The sequence below is a fragment of the Equus caballus genome, chromosome 3 (genome assembly GCF_041296265.1).
Source record: "Equus caballus isolate H_3958 breed thoroughbred chromosome 3, TB-T2T, whole genome shotgun sequence".
NCBI lineage: Eukaryota > Metazoa > Chordata > Mammalia > Perissodactyla > Equidae > Equus > Equus caballus.
The window spans coordinates 81,861,971-81,884,504 of NC_091686.1; the positions used below are offsets into that span (position 1 = coordinate 81,861,971).

At 40.4% G+C, this 22,534-nt stretch overlaps 1 protein-coding gene across 4 annotated transcripts; it reads right to left on the reverse strand.

The window, feature by feature from the left end:
- On the reverse strand, nt 1–22,209 carry REST (RE1 silencing transcription factor). 4 transcript variants are annotated; one of them, XM_023638041.2, is made up of 4 exons: nt 21,853–22,209; nt 18,562–19,465; nt 12,484–12,567; nt 1–5,865 (listed from the first exon to the last, which is right to left on the reverse strand). In XM_023638041.2, exons 2-4 carry the CDS (start codon nt 19,454–19,456, stop codon nt 3,725–3,727), a joined length of 3,120 nt encoding a protein of 1,039 aa, XP_023493809.2. In that variant the 5' UTR covers nt 19,457–19,465; nt 21,853–22,209; the 3' UTR covers nt 1–3,724. The 4 variants fall into 4 exon arrangements, with proteins under 4 accessions (XP_023493809.2, XP_023493808.2, XP_023493810.2 ...); XM_023638040.2 differs by lacking the exon at nt 21,853–22,209 and adding an exon at nt 21,023–21,555; XM_023638042.2 differs by lacking the exon at nt 21,853–22,209 and adding an exon at nt 20,848–21,080.
- Between the last annotated feature and the right edge of the window lie 325 nt (nt 22,210–22,534).

Below are 22,534 nucleotides of genomic sequence, written 5' to 3' on the forward strand. Positions count from 1 at the left end.
CACTTTTTAAAACTTTATTTCAACATAACTATGCTTACAGAAATACACTCATATAGGTTAATAGAATGCAATTTAAGTTTAACTTATCCTACACAATTTGGACCAAAAACTTGGTACATGGTTTAAGCTTTAAAAAGGAAAAAAAAAAAAGGATTTGCAATCTGGTTTATTTTTTATCTATTACAAATGTATATAAAAGATCCTCCATCAAATGCTGCTAAAGCAGGCAGCAAGAACCTTGAGAAATTAACCTTTGGTTTGTCTCTGAAAAATAATACGTATTGCACTGTAAAAGTTTACAAGATTGGTGCAACAAAACATTGCTGTAATGTTTCAATGCCAGTTTACAAAGTTCAATAACTAATGGATGTTGAAAAGGGTGGGGAGAGCCTATGTACACATGTGAAACTGTAAAAGCTATCTGATTTAGTTAATATTGCATGTAGATCACAAATCTACACAAACCAAGATTCAGATAATTTCTTCAATCTGAATTAACACTATCAGCTCAGTTCATCTGCTGAGGTCAATAAGAAAACTCTGCATACTAGCTGTTTTTCTGATTTATGCAAAAGAGAAAAATAAGTTTCTTCCCCAGCTTTTCAGTCCAGAACTGATATTATACTACAGGCAAGGTATTCCCTCCACTGTCAACATTCATGGGGTGACATGTGATGAGGTCTACGTGGGTTTAAATTTGTATTAGCACTCATATGCAAAATAGTCCCCTAAGTTAAAGACCACGACTTTAGAAATGACTCTAAAAGATAAAATGGCCCTTCTTGGAAGACTAGAGCAAAACATCCAGCCATAGTTATAAGAAGCCTTATCCAAAAAAAAGTAGCTCCTTGTGAATTACACTCAATAAAAATAAAAAATAAAAAAAGTAGCCCCGAAGAAGCAGCTCTGAAAAGAGGAAAAAATATAACTTAAAATATCTTGAAAACCAATGTGAATATAGGTTCAAAAGATAGTTAAAAGCGATACATTTTCATAAGACTACCTAGGATTAGGTTTATAATGTATTCTAGTATTTCAAGTTTATCTCTAGTTACTAAACAGCAATTTACAAATAACATGTTCACTTTTTATTCCTTATCAAACGGGAAAATTCTAGCTTCAATTCTATCCAGTGGAGGGGAAACTGAGAAAACAAAAGGATTCAAACAGTTCCATGCAAATATCACATTTTTCAAATGGAAGAACTCCCAACTAGACCAGAAGTTCACATTACTAATATGCTTTTCATTGAAACAATTTTTAGTAAGTACAAATACATGGCATTAAGGTTCAGAACCTAATATAGGCCTGACAATCAAGTCCTTGTTTTCTGGAAGAAAGGCCTCAAGTTCCACTCAATTTCCAGTAACAATGTTTTCACAGATCAATTTAATAATAAGGGGTTTTAATTTTCTTCATATTTTGTTTTTAGCGTTCTAATCTTAAAAACTAGCTAAGAAAATTAGTCCAATTCCCCAGAGTCAAGTTTTTCTCTTTCGTAGTATGAAAGAATCCACAAAAACGTCTTCCCCAAACTGATTCCCAATCTCTAATCTGTACTTAACATGAATCTTTTCATATATAATGCAAAAGGTAACTTACATAAAATGTACCCATGAACATTAAAACTAGTTGTTAGAAAGACTTAACTAGCTTTATAATTTAAGTTTTAAACATAAATATTTGCAGCTTGATCTTCTGTTGACAATGATTGTCGGAGCCGAGAATTCACCTAGAATTCAACATCATTTACAAATTCCCATTCATGCACACAAAACACACACCATTAACTCACAACTTACTCCTCATGTCTTGAGAGAATCTTCTGCTTCTTTAAATCTTTGGCCTCCCAGTCAATTCCAAGTTCAAATGTCTTTTAACTCAAACTTCTCTCTCAGATTTTTAACAAATTTTCCACCCACACTTCATCAATGCTTTTCCTAATCTTTCATGTTGCACTGCCAAACTCTGAAACCTGCGCCTCAAAGAGATCACCAGATAAAAAAAAAATAAATGAAATATAAAGTGGTTATTTCAGAATAGAAAATGGGAGATGAGAATTTTTAAGATTCCCTATTGGGATCATACTTTATTTTACTGCAATGAATACCTGCTATCAACAAGAAAAATCCTTATGTTGGATTCTTTCATATTCTTTGGCAACTGTCCAAAGAACCACCAAAAGTTTGGGAGTACACACTCTTTTTCATACAAAGTGCCCCCATAGGAACACTAGGCTAGCTACAACTCATTTGAGGCCTCACCTGTAGAAAGAGGCTGTCATAGGGACAGCCAGGACACCCACTAGTTTGTGGAGATCCCTGAGAAAGTGTGATTTTTTTTAATCTGGACTGTACTTAAGTCTCACCAGCGTTTTTCATTGTATTCATAGGAAGTAGCAGCTGGTCTACCAGCACTTAAACTACCTTTCTCATCCTAGGTTTTCCATATAGTTGCTATGGCTTTGGAATCTCACAACTGATATTCTGTATAACTTGAAGGAGTAATTATGTCTCCTAATTCCAGGTTTGCAGTTTCCAAGTATCACTTACAGTTCTTTATTCAGCTGAGGAGCCATATGGACACCAACCATCTATGAAAAAGGGTTTCCCTCAAAGATACGACTCAACACTGTACACTTAGGAAGTAGCTGTACTAAAACAAAATAGGCCCCAAAAAACTTACTTATGGTTGGTATTTGAGATAAACATCTTTCAATATAGAGCCTAGTGGTTTATTTATTGCAAAGTTCAAACTGAGAGCTACAAATTTACTACATCCATTTAAAATAAATAACTTACATGAAATACAGATTCTGGCATAGATATAAGATGTGAAAATCAAAATCAATGGATTGAACCTGCATATTTCATTTGCTCACAAACTTGCACACTAATATTCTGCAAAAAAGACAATTGCAGCAAAGGAAAAAGAAAACTGCCCTTTTGCAAACAAGACTAAAAGCATCCCTCCAAAGAGGACAAAATCAACATGCATATATATGTATAAAGTGTTACTGCTCAACACAAATGCTATTTCTAGAAAAAATTGAACTGCATAGGTTAAAACAAAAAACAATGTGCAACATCTTAAGCCATTAAAGCACCAAAATAAAAAAAACACACCAAAATCATTGTTTTTATAACGATTAACATACACAAATAAGAAATATTGATCAAAACTCAGGAAGGAAATACCTGGACTGATACAATGTCCGTTGTTGGGAGAATTTTTCTTCAATTTACATGTCTCTTCTCATCTCTAAAAAAATTTTAAAGTGCTAACTTTATATAAAGCAGGCAAATTCTTCAAGTCATTTGCTATTTAAGTATGCCAATTTTTATGGAGCTAAACAAGGAACTAAGAATAAACTAAAGTAAAACAGGAAGATAGCCATCAGGAGAAAAACTGACAAGTTATAGCTGCACAAAGCAATAGAACGCTGTAATACCACCTTGGCCTTCTTGTTTCAATTAAATGCATAAGCTAACAGATTTACATGTCTGCTGGTTTAGTATACTAATACACTAACTCCCTTGGATTTGCTACACTTTATACAACAATAGGTATACAGAGTCCTAAGGAAAAGAGTGCCACTTAAAAATCAACACTGGACACTAATTAAAGCAATTTTTAAAATAAATGGTTGTCTACTACTATAAATGAATGTAAATTTAGTAATAGATCTTACAACCTAAGAAATGAAGCCTTGTCCAAAGTTTAATTACTCCTGCCCTTTAGCTGCTTTTTCAAGGAAGTATACATTAACCAAATGGCGATTGAGGTGTTTGCTGTAATCTTTTTCCTTTCTGAAAGAACGATCACAGAAGATACAAACAAAATCTCCCTCAGCCACTTTGACTGCCAAGGCTTCCTTTGCATTTTTTCTACTAGTTTCCTGTGGAACTGGCCGAGCCCCATTCAATCCAGAATCATCACTACCCTCTGACATGTTGTCACTCAGGTCACTTCCATCATGACTGTGGATGCCTTCATCTTCATCCATTTCCTGAGACTCATTTACTGCCGTGGTGACAGGAGGTGATGCCACAGCAGTTTTAGACACTGCTTCTTCATGTTTTTCTATTGGTAAGGGAAGAAGCAGTGGTGAAATTGGTTCTTCAACTGCTGAGTCTTTGCCAGGGGGATTCTCTGTTTTGTTCTCATCTGTGTCCATTTCCATTTCACAAAGCATAGTATCAGCCTGATGGTTACCATCTAAAGTTTCACCCTCTGGCACATTCAAGTTTTGTTCAGAGGATGAAATATTGGCAGATTCCTTGATAATAGCAGCAAGACCAGTTAGACTCTTATCTGCCTCTTCTGCTTCTACTTTTTCAAGAGGGGCTTCTTTATTTCCTTTGCCTTCAGTGAATAATTTTTGGTCTCTTGACTCCTCTTCTTCTAAGGTTTCCTTTGGCAGCAGTGGTGATGGTGGTAAAAGATGCTGTGCACCTGTGCTCTCCTTTAGAGGCTGGCTATCTTTAACAGGCACTAAGCCAACTTCAATAAGGACTTGCTCCTTCCGTGCCATTTCACTCTCCATGTTCAACTTTTCCTTTCTATTTTCTTTTCGAGGAGACTTTTTGGGAATCAGCTCCACGTGAACAGGCCCCTTCTGGACAACTTCTATCTGAGCAGCCCCCATGGGAGGAGGAGGCTCTGTCTGAGCAGACTCTACGGGAGGAGGAGGCTCCATGTGAGCAGACTCCATGGGAGGAGGAGGCCCCATCTGAGCAGCCCCCATGGGAGGAGGAGGCTCTGTCTGAGCAGACTCCATGGGAGGAGGAGGCTCTGTCTGAGCAGACTCCATGGGAGGAGGAGGCCCCAACTGAGCAGACTCCATGGGAGGAGGAGGCTCCATCTGAGCAGACTCCATGGGAGGAGGAGGCCCCATCTGAGCAGACTCCATGGGAGGAGGAGGCCCCATCTGAGCAGACTCCATGGAAGGAGGTGGCTCTGTCTGAGCAGACTCCAGGGGAGGAGATGACTCCATCTGAGCAGGCTCTATTTGAGGAGGCTCTGTCTGAGCAGACCCCCTTGGAGTAGTCTCCTTCTGAGCAGGCTTGCTGCTTTTTTTACTTGATTTATTTTTCAGAGTTTTCTTCTTTGTACTTTTCCTCATGCAAGTATTTTGCTTTTTATTCTCCTCTACTTTGCTGTCACCTTTTGGCGCTTCCTGATTATTTTTGGATTTTCTTTCTGCTTTCTTTTTCTTTTTTGTCAAAGGTTCCTCATCATTAACAGGATCTTGTAAAGAATGGGCTTCAGCTTCCATCTTCCTTTTGCTTTTCTTGGTTTTACAGGGTTTTTCTGAACTATTTCCTATATGCACATCCATCTCTTTAGTTTCCATTGCTGATTTGCGAGTTCTGGTAGTCACTTGGATCGAAGCATTACTACAAGGCTTTTTCTCTTTTGAAACACTATCTTTTTTCTCCACTTTTACAGACTTCTCATTTTTCTTTCCAGCCACATCCCCCTTTATTTTTGTCTGCTCTGTTTCTGTTTTTTCATTGGTAATATTGTTATCAGGCAAGTCAGCCTCTCGCTTTTTGGTTTTCTTTAGTTTCACTTTTGAGACATCCATCGTTTTATTAGGACAAGTCGGATGCTTAGATTTGAAATGATACTGCAGATTACACTTCTTGGAAGCTGCATAGTCACATACGGGACAATTGAACTGCCGCGGGTTAACATGTAGCTCTACGTGTTTTTTGAAGTTACTTCTGTCTGCTGTTTTGTAGTCACAGTGTGGGCAGTTAAGAGGTTTAGGCCCATTGTGAACCTGTCTTGCATGGCGAGTTACTTCATGTTGATTAGAGGCCACATAACTGCACTGATCACACTTAAATGGCTTCTCACCTGAAGGTAAACAAGAGAGGTTGAAGACATAGATTAAGAAATGAATTCAAGGTTTTATTAAAATACACTTTATAAGGAATTGGATATTTAAAAAAAAAACCACAAAAACTATTTATTGAAAAGATTGTATCATGCACCTTATTTACCATATTTATTTGTATATCTTTTCTCTATCCCTTGACACTGATTCTCAAATCAAAACAAGGAATAATTATCTCAGTTAGCCATCATCTTTTAAAAAGTTCATCAAGCTAGGGCTCTCAAGCACTATTAAAGAGCAGAGATTCATCAAAAAGTACACAATAATTGGCAGTTGGGCTCTGGATGTCAATTTGGAGGCAAAGAGACTCAAAAAGAGAAAATAATTTAAAATTTTTTATGTTTAGTTAGAACAAATGTATAATGGAATAGAATATAAAATTCATATATTGTTAAGGTAAATCTTGAGACTTCAAAGAAATTTCCTGTACTGCAGACCTGCAGGTGCAAAAGTTTTAAAATACTGCTTTAGCCTCAGGGATCAAAGTCATCTTTAAATTTAACCCTTTTGTCAATCATGGCAAGAGTTAAGTTTCATTCAACAAACTTTTCCAATGCCAGAGTTGCTATTTTAAAACAAAAATATAGCCAAGTCAGAAAACTTTTCTTGATTTTTTCCCACCTTCTTCTAAAAAACAGGCAAAAAAATTAGGTACATGAGAAGGGGCATACAAATAGATATGGTATGTATAATAAGCAAACAAAGTCATAATCACAGGTACATACAAAACCAGAAGCACCCACACCCCCACCCCCACATTAAAGGCGTACGAGTAACACATTCTACCTGAATACATACCCATCTAGTCACACTCTAGTAAATATTACCAAATGGTATCCATACCCCACTGGTCCAATGGAATGCATAGTAGAAAAATGGAAATTGACATTTATGAAAATTCATCTCTCAAACATTCTCAAATTCATATCAAATCTTAATTTTTTCATAAAGCAAAAATACTCAGACATTAAGTAATAACCATGCAGATGGTAAGCTTTACCATAATTATAAAATGTCTGATGATAAAAGATTCAATCACAGAAACAAAAATTTATCCAGGTACATCAGACTGGATAAGGAGCTAAGTGGATGGGCCTAAACCTCTTACCTGCCCACACTGTGACTATAAAACAGCAGACAGAAGTAACCTCAAAAAACACAAACAGCCACATGTTAACCTTCTCCATGTTAGTCCACTAATAGATTCACAAATAGAGGTTTCTACAACATGCTACATTAGTCTGTACTTGGCCCTATCTTGTCCTCTCCAACGAATCACTTCAATGGAGGCAAACACTTGCTTAACATATACAGACACAGAATGGGGAAAGATAAGCGGCATAAAAGTTAAGAACTTGTTCTAGAGTAAGAATATCTGGGGGATCAAATATGGGCTCTGCAACTTACTGTGAGATCTTGAGCAAGGGATTGAAAGCTCGACTCAATTTCCTCATCTGTAAAATACTCCTGAGTGTTGTGAGCTGTTAATAATCTAATTCATATAAAGCACTTAGCATAGGGCAGATAGCCAAGCAGTCAATGTGTATTACCCATAATTCATCGCTTTGGGAACAGACTGGTAATTTTTAGTGTGGGCAAACAAAAGGGAAGATTTATGTGTTTATTCTGCCTTTCCACATAAACTCTACCTCTGAGCAAACAAGTACCTGATTAATGGATTTATCTCTTTATGAAAATATTTGTGCTAATAAAATAATTAGAATGAAAATATCCACCACTTCATAACCCCTAGTGAATGAGGGTATTTACACAGCAAGCATCAATCAAGGTGCAAGCCTCTATCTATGAAATGGTCAGGGAATGAGAGGATACAGGAATCTGTTTAAAATTCGATGGCAATATTTTACTTGCTCCATTCATCACCACCCCCCCCCCCCAATTTTGTTTTACTGCCCTTAAATCTTGCTTGTATTAGAATATCTATTCATCAAAAGTTTATAGTTTATTAGTACCTAGCTGAATATAAATCTTTTTGCCCTGTACTAATGATTTTAACTTAAGTGCCTTTTCCAATTCTAGCAATATTTACCTATGTTCTTCACCTTTACAAATGTATCAGACGTCTACTTTATACTTCCAAAATTAATTTATAGATGTAAGGCAAATTCAAAAGAGGAAAGATTTTTACAAGCTTTATACATTATCAAGAATGATCCAGAAAGAACAGCAAGGGAAATTTTTAATTAAAGAGTAATAGGGGCATAGGACTGATTACTACTCAGCAATAAATGCAAAGTCCTGATAATGCAACATGGGACGAATCTCATAAACATTTAGACAAACATTCTTTTTGATAGAAGTCAGAGTACCACTTCGGGGAGGATGGCGGTACTGACTGGAAAGGGTAAGGAGGGAATTTTTCTGAGGGTGGTAAAAATGTTGCATGTTTTCATCTGGGTGGTAGCCAAACACGTGAAAATATACATAAAGTCATTGAGGTGTATACTTAAGATATGTGCATTTTCATGTGTGTAAATTAAACCTCACTAAAATACTGTTTAAAAATTATTCTAGAATTCACAAAAGACTCTCAAATCATAACATCTTTCAAATAAACCCAGCTATTAAAACAGTGACTCCATAATAATCATCAAATACTTGGTGAAAGAAAAATAAATTTATTGCAGAATAAAATATTTTTCCATCTTAAAAAGAGTAATAAATGGAGGTGGAACTTGGCCAGTTGTTAATTCCCTTTAACAAATATATCCATTACACTTTAATGGAGAAATATTCAAAATGAACTCCTATGCTAGCTGGATAGGGAACTAGCCAGCGTGATACAAAAAATACCATAATAGCAAAAATAAACTGGATGTATTTCATAGTACATACATCATAGTAGCATCTCTACCAAGAATAGGAAAGGGAGAGCTGAGGACAAAATGTCAGTGCCTCGGGGCCGGCCAGGTGGCTCAGCGGTTAAGTGCACAGGTTCTGCTTTGGTGGCCCGGGGTTCGTCGGTTCAGATCCCAGGTGTGGACATGGCACCGCTTGGCAAAAGCCATGCTGTGGTAGGCGTCCCACATATAAAGTAGAGAAAGATGGGCAGGGATGTCAGCTCAGGGCCAGGCTCCCTCAGCAAAAAAAGGAGGATTGGCAGCAGATGTTAGCTCAGAGCTAATCCTCCTCAAAAAAAAAAAAAGTCAATGCCTCTAGGACTACCTAGGCGAGCATACTCTAATACCATTAGGTAGAAACACCACTAAAATGGAGAATAACACCAGATTAGGTTAATGTGTCTATTTTCACCAACATCCAATTTTCTTTTTCACCAAACCAACATCCTGATCCCATCCTAATTTGGCATGAGACGACCTACCCTATGGATGAAAGTGCTCCAAGTAAATAACCAATGTGGTTTTGCTTCATAAACCAATCTTTTTGTCAGTTTAGCTAAAATGTACCAACTCAACAGAGCCTAATCTCTTCCAGAAATAAAGGACCGAGCACACACATCTCTTCCCTAAAACACATTCACATGAACAAGGAACCAAAATGCCCAAGATGATCTGTAAAGATCAGACTTCAGAGCAGAGAAGGCACCCAAGACCAAGATATTCACTCCATGCAACCCAGTTAGAAACACCACACCTACTCAATTTCACCTAATAACTTAGCCTCACTTTACTGCAAGTGTTATCAGTAACTTGTATTCAAAGTCTTAAAACGTAGGATCTGCTGAAAATAAATAATTCAGCACACTCATACACAAAACAGATTAACGATGTTTGTTTCCTGTTTGTGACTCACAAACTTGGCATCCAATACAAGACAATGGCTCTGCTTTCTCAATACACTGTGGTTCCAATTTCACTATGCTGTAGCTTCTTGAATCTTTTTTTTTTTTAAAAAGATTTTATTTTTTCCTTTTTCTCCCCAAAGCCCCCGGGCTACATAGTTGTGTATTTCCAGTTGTGGGTCCTTCTAGTTGTGGCATGTGGGATGCCGCCTCAGCATGGCTTGATGAGCAGTGCCATGTCCGCACCCAGGATGCGAACCTGAGAAACCCTGGGCCGCCCAGGCAAAGTGTGCGAACTTAACCACTGGGCCATGGGGCCAGCCCCTTGAACCATTTTTTTAGCCATGATGTTCTTTTAACATGTTGATAACTGAAAATGGGCGGGTGGAGGAGTCTGAAGTCAAATCCTAGCTCTTCTAATTTGGAAGAATGACAATTAACCTTAGATAGAGAATTTATCCTCTCTAAACCTGTATCCTAATCTACAAACTAGGATTAAGTATTTTAGAAGTACTTAGAGATAACAAATCCCAATTTTTCAGTACTGAGCATGCATTCAGGAAATAGTAGTACTACTGATTAGTAACAAACTTTTAAAATACTTGCTGTACTGTAACAAACAGCAACTACCAAAAATAATCTTTAAAATATAGCAAAGAAAATTCAAAAGACAAGAGCAAACTCAAAATCGTTCAGGCAAAGATTATTGACTGGTGTAAAATACCATAGATAAACACTTACAGAATGCGAAAAGTATTATGAATTCAATGAAAAAATACAAGTGTGTCATCATTCTAATCTAGTGACCCGGCAACACTAATAATGGGTCAACCAGACATGACTCCAAATGAGACATCATGAAGTAGGTATCAAGAATTTAATTTCCAGTGTACAAGTAATACAAGGCACAGGGACAGAAGAAAAACTTAATGACACCATGAGAAAGACAAAAACCAGAAGGGGGGACATTTTACAGGAAAGGTGATCATATTTCTTCAATGCCTTAGTTTCCCCATTTGTAAAATGGGGATAATAATAGAACTTATACATCACGGAATAGTTATGAAGACCAGAGTCAATTCATGTAAAGCTCTTAAATGATGTAAGGGCTAGAACATAGCTATCAACAAGACATGATGCGGGGCCGGCCCCATGGCCAAGTGGTTAAGTTTGCGCACTCCGCTGTGGCGGCCCAGGGTTTCACCAGTTCGAATCCTGGGCATGGACATGGCACCGCTCATCAGGCCACGCTGAGGCGGCCGGCGTCCCACACACCACAACTAGAAGGACCCACAACTAGAAATACACAACTATGTACCAGGGGGCTTTGGGAGAAAAAGGAAAAATAAAATCTTTCAAAAAAAAAAAACCAAAAACAAGACATGATGCCTACCCTCCACAAAGCCTGTGATAGCATCCCAGTTACCCTCAGAAAATGAAACCAGGAAGCACCCAGAAGTAATATAATCAAGGATTCTGATTAAGTGACCCAACTCAATAGCTTAGGACATTTACAAGGAACACTCAAAGTATATTAACATGACAAGCTTGTATGGTCAAGAAAGGCTAGCAAGCATACTATGTGACCCCTTCATAGCCGCTCAAATCAGAATCTGTACTAGAATCAAGTCTTATTCATCACTGACTTGAGACAGCAACATCCAATAGAAATAAAACGCAAGTAATATATGTGATTTTAGTTTTCTAATAGTCACATTACAAAGGTAAAAAATAAACAGGTAAAATTAATTTTACTATTTAGCCCAATATACCCAATATCATGTCAACATGTAATCAGTATTTAAAAAAATAGATAATTTACATTTTCTTCATACTCTTCGAATTCCAGTATGTATTTTATACATCTTAATTCAAGCCAGCCACATTTCACAAATTCAATAACCACATGTGGCTAGTGACTACCCAATCAGACAGCACAGATTTATAGTGACTTAACTTAAAAGAGATGGGTCTACATAGACTTTTGTGAACAGCAAAATTTTAGTGTAGAGTTTGCCCACAGGGGTATATATTCTAAATCAGGAAGGAGAGTGCCGTGTTCTGATCAGCCATGGCAGTTCACCAAAGGTCAATCATGGCCAAAATGAAATAATTATCCAATGAAGACCACCTATGCTAATATTTACTCTTTAAATTGGCCACCTGCATACCTTGAAAATGGGGACCAATTCTGGCTGGTGATCATACTTATTTCAGTCACTGCAGTGGATGAATCTCCCACTTGTTAGAGTCCTGCATTTTTTCTACTGTAGATTAATATATTGGTATCCTGGTATCATTCTGTAAAGTTTGCTTTTCTAAATCAGTCCTCAGAAGTTCTATCAACTCTCCAAAGAGAATAAACCCAAATTTCAAGACTTGAGAAGCTAAGGAATACCTGGAACCTGGCAACCACACACTATGAAACTTGGCGTTACACTGCGGTGAGGAGGGAGTTGAGAAGGCAGGAACTGTTCAAAAGAAGGATGAATCAATCTTGGTATATGCTATCAGTTCAACTTTTATCAGAGTCATGGAACTTGTTGAAGACTTGATGAAAATTAAGGACCCTGCTCCCAGAAAAAGTACATATGCACATTTACATTCAGTTTTAGGAGTTCTACCTAAGGACTCCTTGTTAAGAATCTCCCTTCAGACACAGTTCCACATTAATAGAACACTGATTTTTAACTATAAATTTCTCAATTATACTAAAAAATAAGCATAAATAATGACCCAGTTCCAGGTCTAGAAGAACTTTCTTTTAATGCTAGTTTACTAAAAATGATTTTAAAAGTTCCCATTTCTTACCAACCTGAATGAGTACGCATATGTCTAGTTAGATGAGTCTTCTGAGAACTTGAATAAGGACAAAGTTCACATTTATATGGGCGTTCTCCTGCAAAAATATAATGATTAGAGTTTAAATATGATAAAATAAGGCAAATACAATTCTCACTAACAATATATACAATATTTAGTATCAAGCATTTTTTTCCCCTATTCCTGGCAAAACGGTCAATTTATACCAAGTATTGGAAACAGAAATGATTTAATTCAGAATTCATGTAACTACATTATTTCAGCTTTGCTGACAAAAAACATCACTGGCTTTCTGAATTCTCACACCCCTCTTAATTTTCACAGTAATGTTACATGTTATTACATTAAATATTAAGAAGAAATGCTCCTAATTACTTTTTTTAATTAGAATTATCCTTAAAAGAATCTACCCAAATTTTCTGATGCTATGGTTTGAGTCATTTTTTTAATCCTTGTAAATGACAAATCTATCATTTGAAACTGTTAGCTTAAAGCAAGAATGCTTTTGAGTGGGGATGTTGTTTTAAGCTAACAATTTCAACTAGTAGATATAACTTTTATGAAATAGGTCAGTGTTAAAACAAATTATACTCATAAAGCCATAGGGACTGAGAGCAACTGAAGATGAGAGGCCAATGATTTAGTACTAAAGAATTTAAGACTCAAAGGCAGGAAATGTGTACTCTTTTTGGACATGGGTTGTCAACGACAAAACAGATTCAAAAAAGAAAAGCCTGACAATTTGTTTTCATCTAGACTTTGGCTACAAGATAATAATTATGACCTTGGGCAAGTTTCCTCATGTATAAAAGTAACAGTACCCTTACTTCCTAGAATTGTAATAATTTAAATTAAAGATAATACATGCTGAGCATTTAACACTATGCCTGGCACATAATAAGGGGCTCAAAAAATATGAGTTTTTTGTCTACACAAGAAGATAGAGTACGAGATGTCTAATAAAATGAGACAGGAAACGAAAAGATAGAGTGAAAAAAGGAAAAAGAATGTGGTGATAAGTGGGAAATGTGTTCCTAGTAACTGTTCAGCTTTAATTAGCTGGTAGCTATAGATCAGCTATAAAGAGCTCACAGCAATAGAATGCCTACTTTGACCTGGAAGAATTTTAAGATAGTTTAAAAAATATTAAATGTATTTCTGTAAAGATACACAAATGGCCATAAGCACATGAAAAGATGCACAGTATCATGAGCCATGAGGCAATGCAAATCAAAACCACAATGAGATGAAGACTTTACATCCACCAGGATGGCTATAATCAAAATGACAGATGTTAATTATTGGGTCAGATGTGAAGAAATTGACAAGTATTGATTAGGATATGGAGAAATCGGAATCCTCATACACTGCTGGTAGGATTGTAAAATTAAATTGTGCAGCAACTTTGGAAAACAATTTGGCAGTTCCTCAAATGATTAAACATAGTTACCAAACAGCCTAGCAATTCCACTCCTAGGTACATACCCAAGAGGAAAAAACACACGTCCACACAAACACTTGTACATGAAACATTCATAGCAGCATTACTGATAACAGCCAAAAAGTGGAAACAATCCAAATATCCATTAACTGATGAATGGATAAACAAAATATTGCATATCCACACAAGACAGTATTATTTGGCAATAGAAGGAAAACAAGCATCACACATACAACATGGATGAACCTTGAAAACTTTACGCTAAGTGAAAGAAGACAGTCACAAAGGACATGTTGTATGATTCCATTTGTATGAAATGTCCAGAACAGGCCAATCCAAAGTGAATTGAATGGTATGTAAATAGTATCTCAATTAAGCTGTCATAAAAAAAGTTAACAGAAAACTAGTTAAACAGCACTATAGAGTAACATGAAGGATTGATTAAGGCTAATCTACTTTTTTTTTTATTTCGTGTGCGCGTGTGTGTGTGTGTGTGTGTATGTGTGTGTGTGTGTGTGTGAGAGAGAGAGAGAGAGAGGGAGGGAGGGAGAGGGAGAGGGAGAGAGAGAGATGGGCCCTAAACTAACATCTTTTGCCAACCTTCCTCTTTTCGCTTGAGGAAGATCGTCCCCTGAGCTAACATCCACGTCAATCTTCCCGTTTTGTACGTGGGACACTGCCACAGCATGGCTTGATGAGCAGTGTGTAGGTCCACACCCAGGACCTGAACCCACGAACCCTGGCTACCAAAGCAGTGCACAAACAACCACTATGCCACCAGGCCAGCCCCTGGGTAACTTACTTTTAAATCCTTTAACAGAATAGGTTGCTTCTGTCTATGCAATTCTACAATATAGGCATAAATACTCTAGAAAAATTAGTGATTTTTCAGTCACACACAGGCAAAAATGTCATCTTTTAAAGTAAAATTTGGGAACTGACTAAAAATTAAAACCACAAAATTTAAATTCTTTTGATTGAAGACTCATATAAAAATAATCCTCAGCCCCCACCATGATAATTACCTTTAAAAAGAGAGCTCTCAGAACTTTGAATCTTAGTTGTATGTGACCTTGGGCATATCACTTCAGGCTCTCAAAGTCTGAAGTTTTCCTCAGTAAACATGAGCTATTATCACTTACTCTGTTTCCTCAATGAATTGTTCTAAAGGCACAGAATAGAAGAAACACCTAACTTTGGGCTCTCAATAAAAGAACAGAAGAAACTCATTAAATGAAACCAGGCTACCTCAAGGAGAAATGAGAAGTGATTCCCTCAGAGTATCATTTTCTCATCTCCACTCTTCAGAACTAGATGAATTTATTTTTCCACACAGTTTTCAGAACCATGAATTTAACACTAAAGATATTCTCAGAATTCACATAATCAAAATATTATCCCTCAATTTATACACCACCAAATTGTTTTAAAAATCACAAATATGGGGCCAGCCCCATGACCGAGTAATTAAGTTCGTGCGCTGGGCTTTGGCAGCCCAGGGTTTCACCGGTTCGGATCCTGGGCACCGACATGGCACTGCTTGTCAGGCCATGCTGAGGTAGCATCCCATGTGAAGCAGACGCACTCACAGCTAAGATATACAACTATGTACTTGGGGGCTTTGGGGAGAAGAAGGAAAAAAAAAAGATTGGCAACAGACATTAGCTCAGGTGCGAAACTAAAAAGAAAAAATCACAAGTAAGCTAAAACTAGGGGTAGAAGTCTTTCACAAAAGCATTAAGACCAAATGGTGGGCCGGCCGGTGGCGCAGCGGTTAAGTGCGTACATTCTACTCTGCGGCCCAGGGTTCGCCGGTTCGGATCCTGGGTGTGGACATAGCACCGCTTGGCAAAAGCCATGCTGTGGTAGGGGTCCCACATATAAAGTAGAGAAAGATGGGCACGGATGTTAGCTCAGGGCCAGTCTTCCTCAAAAAAAAAAAAGACCAAAGGGTTTAACACTAAAATATGAAATGAGATATGTACAACCAATGTTAGCTATGTAAATCATAAACTTATTGTGGAAATTTGGAGAAAATCTTAAGTAATGGATGGTATAGTTAACTATATATAAAATATATCCATTAAAAATTAGTCACCTAGACTGTAATTAGATGAAAATAAACCACTATAACAAAAAAATTAAGAAATTGCAAAAAGTAGAGTTCTCGTTTTTAAAAAAGAACCCTGGGGCCGGCCCCAGGCCAAGTGGTTAAGTTCGCATGCTCCACTTCGGAGGGCCCGGGGTTTTGTAGGTTCGGATCCTGGTCGCGGACCTGGCACCGCTCATCAAGCCGTGCTGAGGTGGCATCCCACATGCCACAACTAGAGGGACCTACAACTAAAAATACACAACTATGTACCAGGAGGCTTTGAGGAGAAAAAGGAAAAATAAAAATCTTTAAAAGAAAAAAAAAAAGAACCCTTCCCTTTACATCAAAAATTGGAAATACACACCAAAACTGAAATTTTCCAGTTCTCTCCATTTCCCTTTTTTCCTTCCTTCTAAAAATGTTCTTAAATTGACAATTTAGATATATTGTTGAAAACATTTTTAGCTTTTTTTGGGAAGAAATTTTTTGGGAAAATAATTTTTCAGTGACTCAACAGTTCTGAAGTTAACAAAATGCAACTGACAAAAAATCAAAATTTAATAAGACAAAGGCAGTGGGGTGCTGGTAATATTCTCTATGTTGATTTGCATAGCAGTTATGAGTATACATCTATTTGTAAAACTTCATCAAGGCAGACACATAAAAGTCACACACTCTACCACATGTCATAGTTACTACCTGAAAGCTCTATTACAGCCAATTCTAAATTAGGCCCCAAGGTTTTCAAAAAACTGTTAAATGAATATGAAGTACTTGTTGCTGAAGTATATATGGTATCTAGGATTTGTTTTAAGATATTGTAGGTGAAGTTAGTTTAGTCTAACAGTTGGTCTAATTCAAACTGTTAAGTGATTGATTGGGTAGGATTCCCAAGTAACTTTCACTTCCTATACTATGTATTTTTGAAATGTTTGAACTTCTTTACTATTGAAATAAAATGGTTTCAAAGCATGGAGACAATCAATCACAGGTTACAACAAACTCCAAAGGGTCCACGAATTCTTTTACTTAACTAGATTTTAAAGGTTTAAATACAGGAGCCATGTGCTGGAGCTTAGAAACCTTACTGCAGGTGTCTTTCTTGTAATGGAATTTCACCTGCAAGTTTTATTAAGTCTACCACTTAAGCAAGCAATTATCGATTTCCTTCCCCACTTGTCCCACTTTACTGTGGGGTGCAGTCCTGCAGAGTGAAAAGTCCTGCCAAAGGGACCAGATGCAAACAGCATCCCACAGCCCCTTTTCACTTGTGCCCCAAAGATTACACTACTAGATACTCCATCCACATTTTATTCAGACCAGTAATCAGTCCTCAAAGATACCAATTCTTGCCAGGAAAATGTAACATAAATGTGAAAATTAACTACCAATAGTTACAAACATTTCATTGAAAAAAATGAGACTCTTTAAAAACAAAGACTTGAAAGTCAATTTAAAAGTGAACAGTTAAGGGGTGTTGGGGGAAAATGGGAAGCAACCACTAGGAGATAGGGATTTATCTTTGGGGTGAAGATGTCCTAAAATTCATTGTGGTGATACGATGGTTGCACAACTCTGTGAATATACTAAAACCAATGGACTGTAACGTTAAATGGATAAATTGTGTGGCACTGGAATATATGTCAATAAAGATGCTATTTAAAAAAAAATTGCCAAAAAAATAAATAAATTGCCCAACGTGACAAAATATTGATAACTGCTGAGTATAGGTGATGGGTACATGTCAGTGCAGTGTGGCATTCTCTTTACTTCTGAGATGTTTGAAATTTTTCATATTTTTAAGACTGTTTCATTTTTTTGATAGAGTGCCCTTACAAATTAGAAAGGTCCTCTTACCTGATACGTTTGTTTGAACATGCTAACGCTATTGTTTTTTGTCTGAAAAACAGCTGCATTTTACATACGTGTTTGCTTTCTTAGGAATATGGTTTCAAGTGTGGTAATCCCACCAAGCTTTTAAAAACTAGTTCTCATGTGTCTAGGTTTTGGGGACAAGTGAAGTTACTCCACTTAGGAACTCAAAAACCTAAGTCAATGTTTTAAAAAGTGTGAGGCTTCTTTTAAAAGGAGCTATGCAAGGGTTAATCATTGGATTTTTTTCCTTTTTGTCTAAGCCCTTAATTCCTTTGGGAAACTACACTGCATCTTAGATGTAATGTATTCACTATTAACTAAATACATCTTCTAAAAAGAGAGTAGTCTAATTTAGCCAAATGGTCTATCCCAAGTTATTAGAATACGTATTTTAGGAAGAGCATTAATAAGATTTCTGTTGGCTAGTCTTGCAAATAACACTCAGTGCTTTTATGTGTTCTTTCACTTAATCCTCCAATCCTATATACTGTTATCCCCCTGGAGAAACTGAGGCACAAAGAGGTTAAATAACCTGTCCAAGGTCACAAAGACAGCAAACAGAACCAGGATTTGAACTAAGTCCCCTTTCTTTAGCACTATTTTAACTACCCACTCATTTAACTATCAGGAGTTGAACTTTTGGACTAAAAAGGTCCTCTTACCTGTGTGAGTTCGAACATGCTGAACATAATTGTTCTTTCTGTCTGAAAAATAGTTGCATTTTCCACACGTGTATACTTTCCTGGGAAAATGGTTTCTCAAGTGTTTTCTCCAGTGATATTCGCTGACTGTGGTGTATGTGCAGATGATGCACTTGTAGACTCGTTCATTATCCCCAGCTCTGGTGTGGTGTTTCAGGTGAGCAGTATAGTGATCATAGCGATTGGTATTGTAGCCACAGCGGTCACACCGAATGGGGCCCTTGGAGAAATCTCCCTCTTCCGCAGTGGAGGAACCAGATTCCCTGGCTTTAGCTTGCTTCTCTGCACTTTCTTCCACAAAAAACTTCTTGGCACTATGAACTCTGATGTGATGCACAAACTGTTCTTCAGATTCCGCTTCATACTGGCATGGCTTACAGCGAAAAGGTTTGGTCTTCAAATTCTTGCATTTGTCCTCTGCTCCAGGTGTTTCGGGAGGAAGATCTTTATTTGCGTTATAAATTTCTGGGGCAGCTGATACCTCAAACACAGGCTGTGGTTCTACAACACTGAGTTCCAAACTTTCCAGTTCCATGTTTTCCAGTCCACTGGGTTCACCTTTTATTTCAGGAGACTCCTCAAGTCCTTCTCCATCACTATCTGAAAAGTTGTTATCCCCAACAGGCATCAATTCTGCCATCTGCCTTTCTTCGCCAACCAGGTAATCACAGCAGCTGCCATTTACTTCCCCAGTTAAGGCCACATTTGCCAACATGATAAGCTGAGGTGCAGCCAGTTCAGCTTTGGAGAGGTCATGCAAATCGTACATGTCGTTAGGCAAGGCCATACCCATGTTGCCACTGCTGGTGAACAACCCTCCTCCTCCAGAAGACTGCCCCATCACCTGGGTGGCCATAACTGTATTCTGAATTCAAAACAAAACAAAAAACACAGAAGCACTAGTTTAGACACCACTTTTACTAGTCTAAAACCAAAACATCACTGTAATTCCTCATAACTTTAAAAAAAAACACCTTTAAACCCAATGAGCTTCATTAACTAATAAAAATAAGCCTTTAAAATATTTTTGTAATTCTGAATTCTCTTTACTGCAGTCACCAAAAAAATTTCTATTTCCCTACAAAAAACTCTATTAATTGACATAACTCATCCATCACCTAGGTCTACCACTGGTATGCCTTCCCCTCAAGTACTTTTCAATTTTTTGGTAGAAAAAAAATAAGTAACCTTGATTTTTAATGTTAATTAAAATTATTTTTTAAATTACAATCCATGAATAGTACACTGCAGTCCTCCCAATTCCCCCCTTCAACAGTTTACAGGGCTGAATCAGAAAAGGGAGAAATCCAAAAGCCATAGTGCGCATTTATTAGGTCCCAACACGCCTGGAAAGTAGAAGCCTGTAATAACCGGTCAACTGAATTGAATTTCCTATGAACTCAACTAACTCTAGAAGAATAAACTACTGTGAAAAAGTACCACTTAGTTTCTTATTTTCTCGATGACTTGGCCTGTTAAAAAAATTCGGACCCTTTTTCCCGTGAAAAAGGAAGTTTGGTATACTTAAAACTTCACAAATGAAAATAAAGAATCTTTCCAACCCCCTAATAAAATAATGATACAACTCAACTCGACAATCAGCAACATTCTCGCATTGTGCTTGACTTGGCCTACTTGCCTGGTGGAAGCCATTACAAGATCACCTTCTTGAAAACATGCTGGGCTTTTAAAATCGTCTTAACCACGTTCCTTTCCAATCTAAAAGGTGCTACTCTCAAAATTAGGTGTTCTCTCGCAAATCAGAAAAAGCAAAGTAAGTGGCAAGTACTAAAAAAATTAAGTTAAATCCAAAATATAAAAAGTAATGTTTCACCCCAAGTGCATACACACAAACCAGTTGAGTTATACGTACCAACAAAAGTCGGAATCAAATGCCATCACAGAAAACAAACCGAAGGCAAAAGCTGTCCCTGGGCTTTACCGTCCTGGCTACTCGGTAATTTACCCCAAAACCGACTTTTCTAATACCTCCCCAACCCCAACTGCCATCCCTAAAGGAATTTTAACGTTTGTCGGGAAGACCATCCCAGCACGGCCCGAAAGCCCAACGTGTTGCACGAATTCCTCTGTGCTGCTGCCACCAGCGCCGGCCTCGGCGGCGGCATTCCTGACTGAAATAGGCATTCGGCCATTTTCTCAAAATACCAAACACAAAGCAGCTCTTTGCAAACTCGGGCGCTCTCGCTTCCTCTCGGCTGGGCCCGCTCACTGCACACATTTACACACCAACTCGCGGGAGTCACCCCAGCACTCGTCGTGAAGCTCCTCCTGGGCTCTCCCACACGAAAAAGGGGCAGCCGGGCACACTCGAGGCGCCGCGGGGCCGGACCCCGTCTTCCCAGTCCCGGCCGCCCCCTGCCCGGCCCGCGGGCCCGAGTCTGGGCAGAGGGAAGAAAGTTACCGCGTCGCCGGCGTCCCGGCCCTGTCCGCGCCTCCGCGCTCGCCCTCCGCAGAGGCCAGGGGCGGCTCCGCGGGCGCCCTCCGGAGGCGTCGGGCCCCGAGCGCCGGAGGGGGCCCCACGCGCGCCCCGGAAGTTTGCGAACTCACTCCCCCACGGCGCGCCGCGGGACGCGCGCCCCGGCCCCGCCAGCTCCGGCGGCGGGGTGGCCGGGCGCGGAGGGCCGCGGCGGCGGGGCGGCCCGAGCGCAGAAATCGCTGTCCAGCCCCATTGGCTGACCTGCCCGGGCCCCGGGGCTGACTCAACCCGCCCGGCCGCACTCAACGGCGCCTTCCGGCGAAAGGGAGAGGCCGGAGAGGGCGGGGGACAGGAGGGCCCGCGGGCCGGCGAGGGGCTGCGGCGCGACCTGAGAGCAAAAGGAGGGCGAGGAGGAAGTTTCAGGACTGGGGCTCCAGGCAGCTCCGCGCGGTGGCCTCAGGACCCGACTCCGAGCGGCGCCCCGGCCCGCGCGGAGGCGGAGGCGGCGGCCCGGCCTCGTCTGGGGAGGGGGCCCTGGCGCCGCGCCGCTCCCCACCGACGCCCCCGGCCCAGCCCCGGGGCCGCGCCGGTGTAACCCGATCCCGCGCGGCCGCCCGCCCCCGCCCGGCCCGGACGCCGCCGCCGCCGCCGCCGCGGGAGCCACAGTATCTGCAAATCAGCCCTGGACAGCGCCTCGCTCCGCGTCCTTCCGCGCCCTCCCCCTCCCGCCGCCGCCGCCGCCGCCACCGCCACCGCCGCCGCCCGGCCGGCCCTCCCCCACCCCGACCGAGCCCCCAGCCCTGCGCCGTGCTTACCGGCCTTCCTCGGCGAGGAGGGGTTAGCGACCCGGCGTCGCCGCTCCTTCTCCGACTACTTTTCTTTGTTGCTGGAGTTTCAGGGAAGGGGAGGGGGAGGGGGGAAAAGTTGGGCGCTGGGGCCGTCGAGGCCCGCGAAGGCCCAGGAGTGGGGCTGCAGAGAGTGCTTAGGCCGCCGGCTCTGGCCCCGCCGTCCCGGGCGCCTCCGCCGCCGGGGTCTGGGGCCCGGGGTCTCGGCGGCGCTGGCTCTGCTGCTGCGCCGCGAGCTCGCCGGAGCCGCACATTCCAACACAGGAGGCTGCGCCGCGCACCCGGCCCGCGCCGCCGCCGCCGCCGCCGCCGCCGCCGCCGCCCGCGGGACACGCCCCCTCCGCCGCCCGCGCGCGCCCGCGGGACACGCCCACTCGCCCGCCCGCGCGCGTGGCCGCCTGGCGCGCCCCGCCCCTCGGCGAAGGGGGTTGCTCCGGGCCCGGGGTGGGCTGGGGGCGAGCCGAGGGGGAGCCGCGCCTAATCCGCCTGGCCCCTCGCTCTTGCCCTTGGGTCAGAAGAGGGGCGAGCCCCGCTCCCTTTCTGGATTTCTTTTATAAACAAACAACAGAAAAGTTACCCCCCAGCCCTGGCGCGCATGCATGAGAATAGAGCTGTTAAAAGAGAAATCTGCAGGCTTTGACCGTTCTCTTTA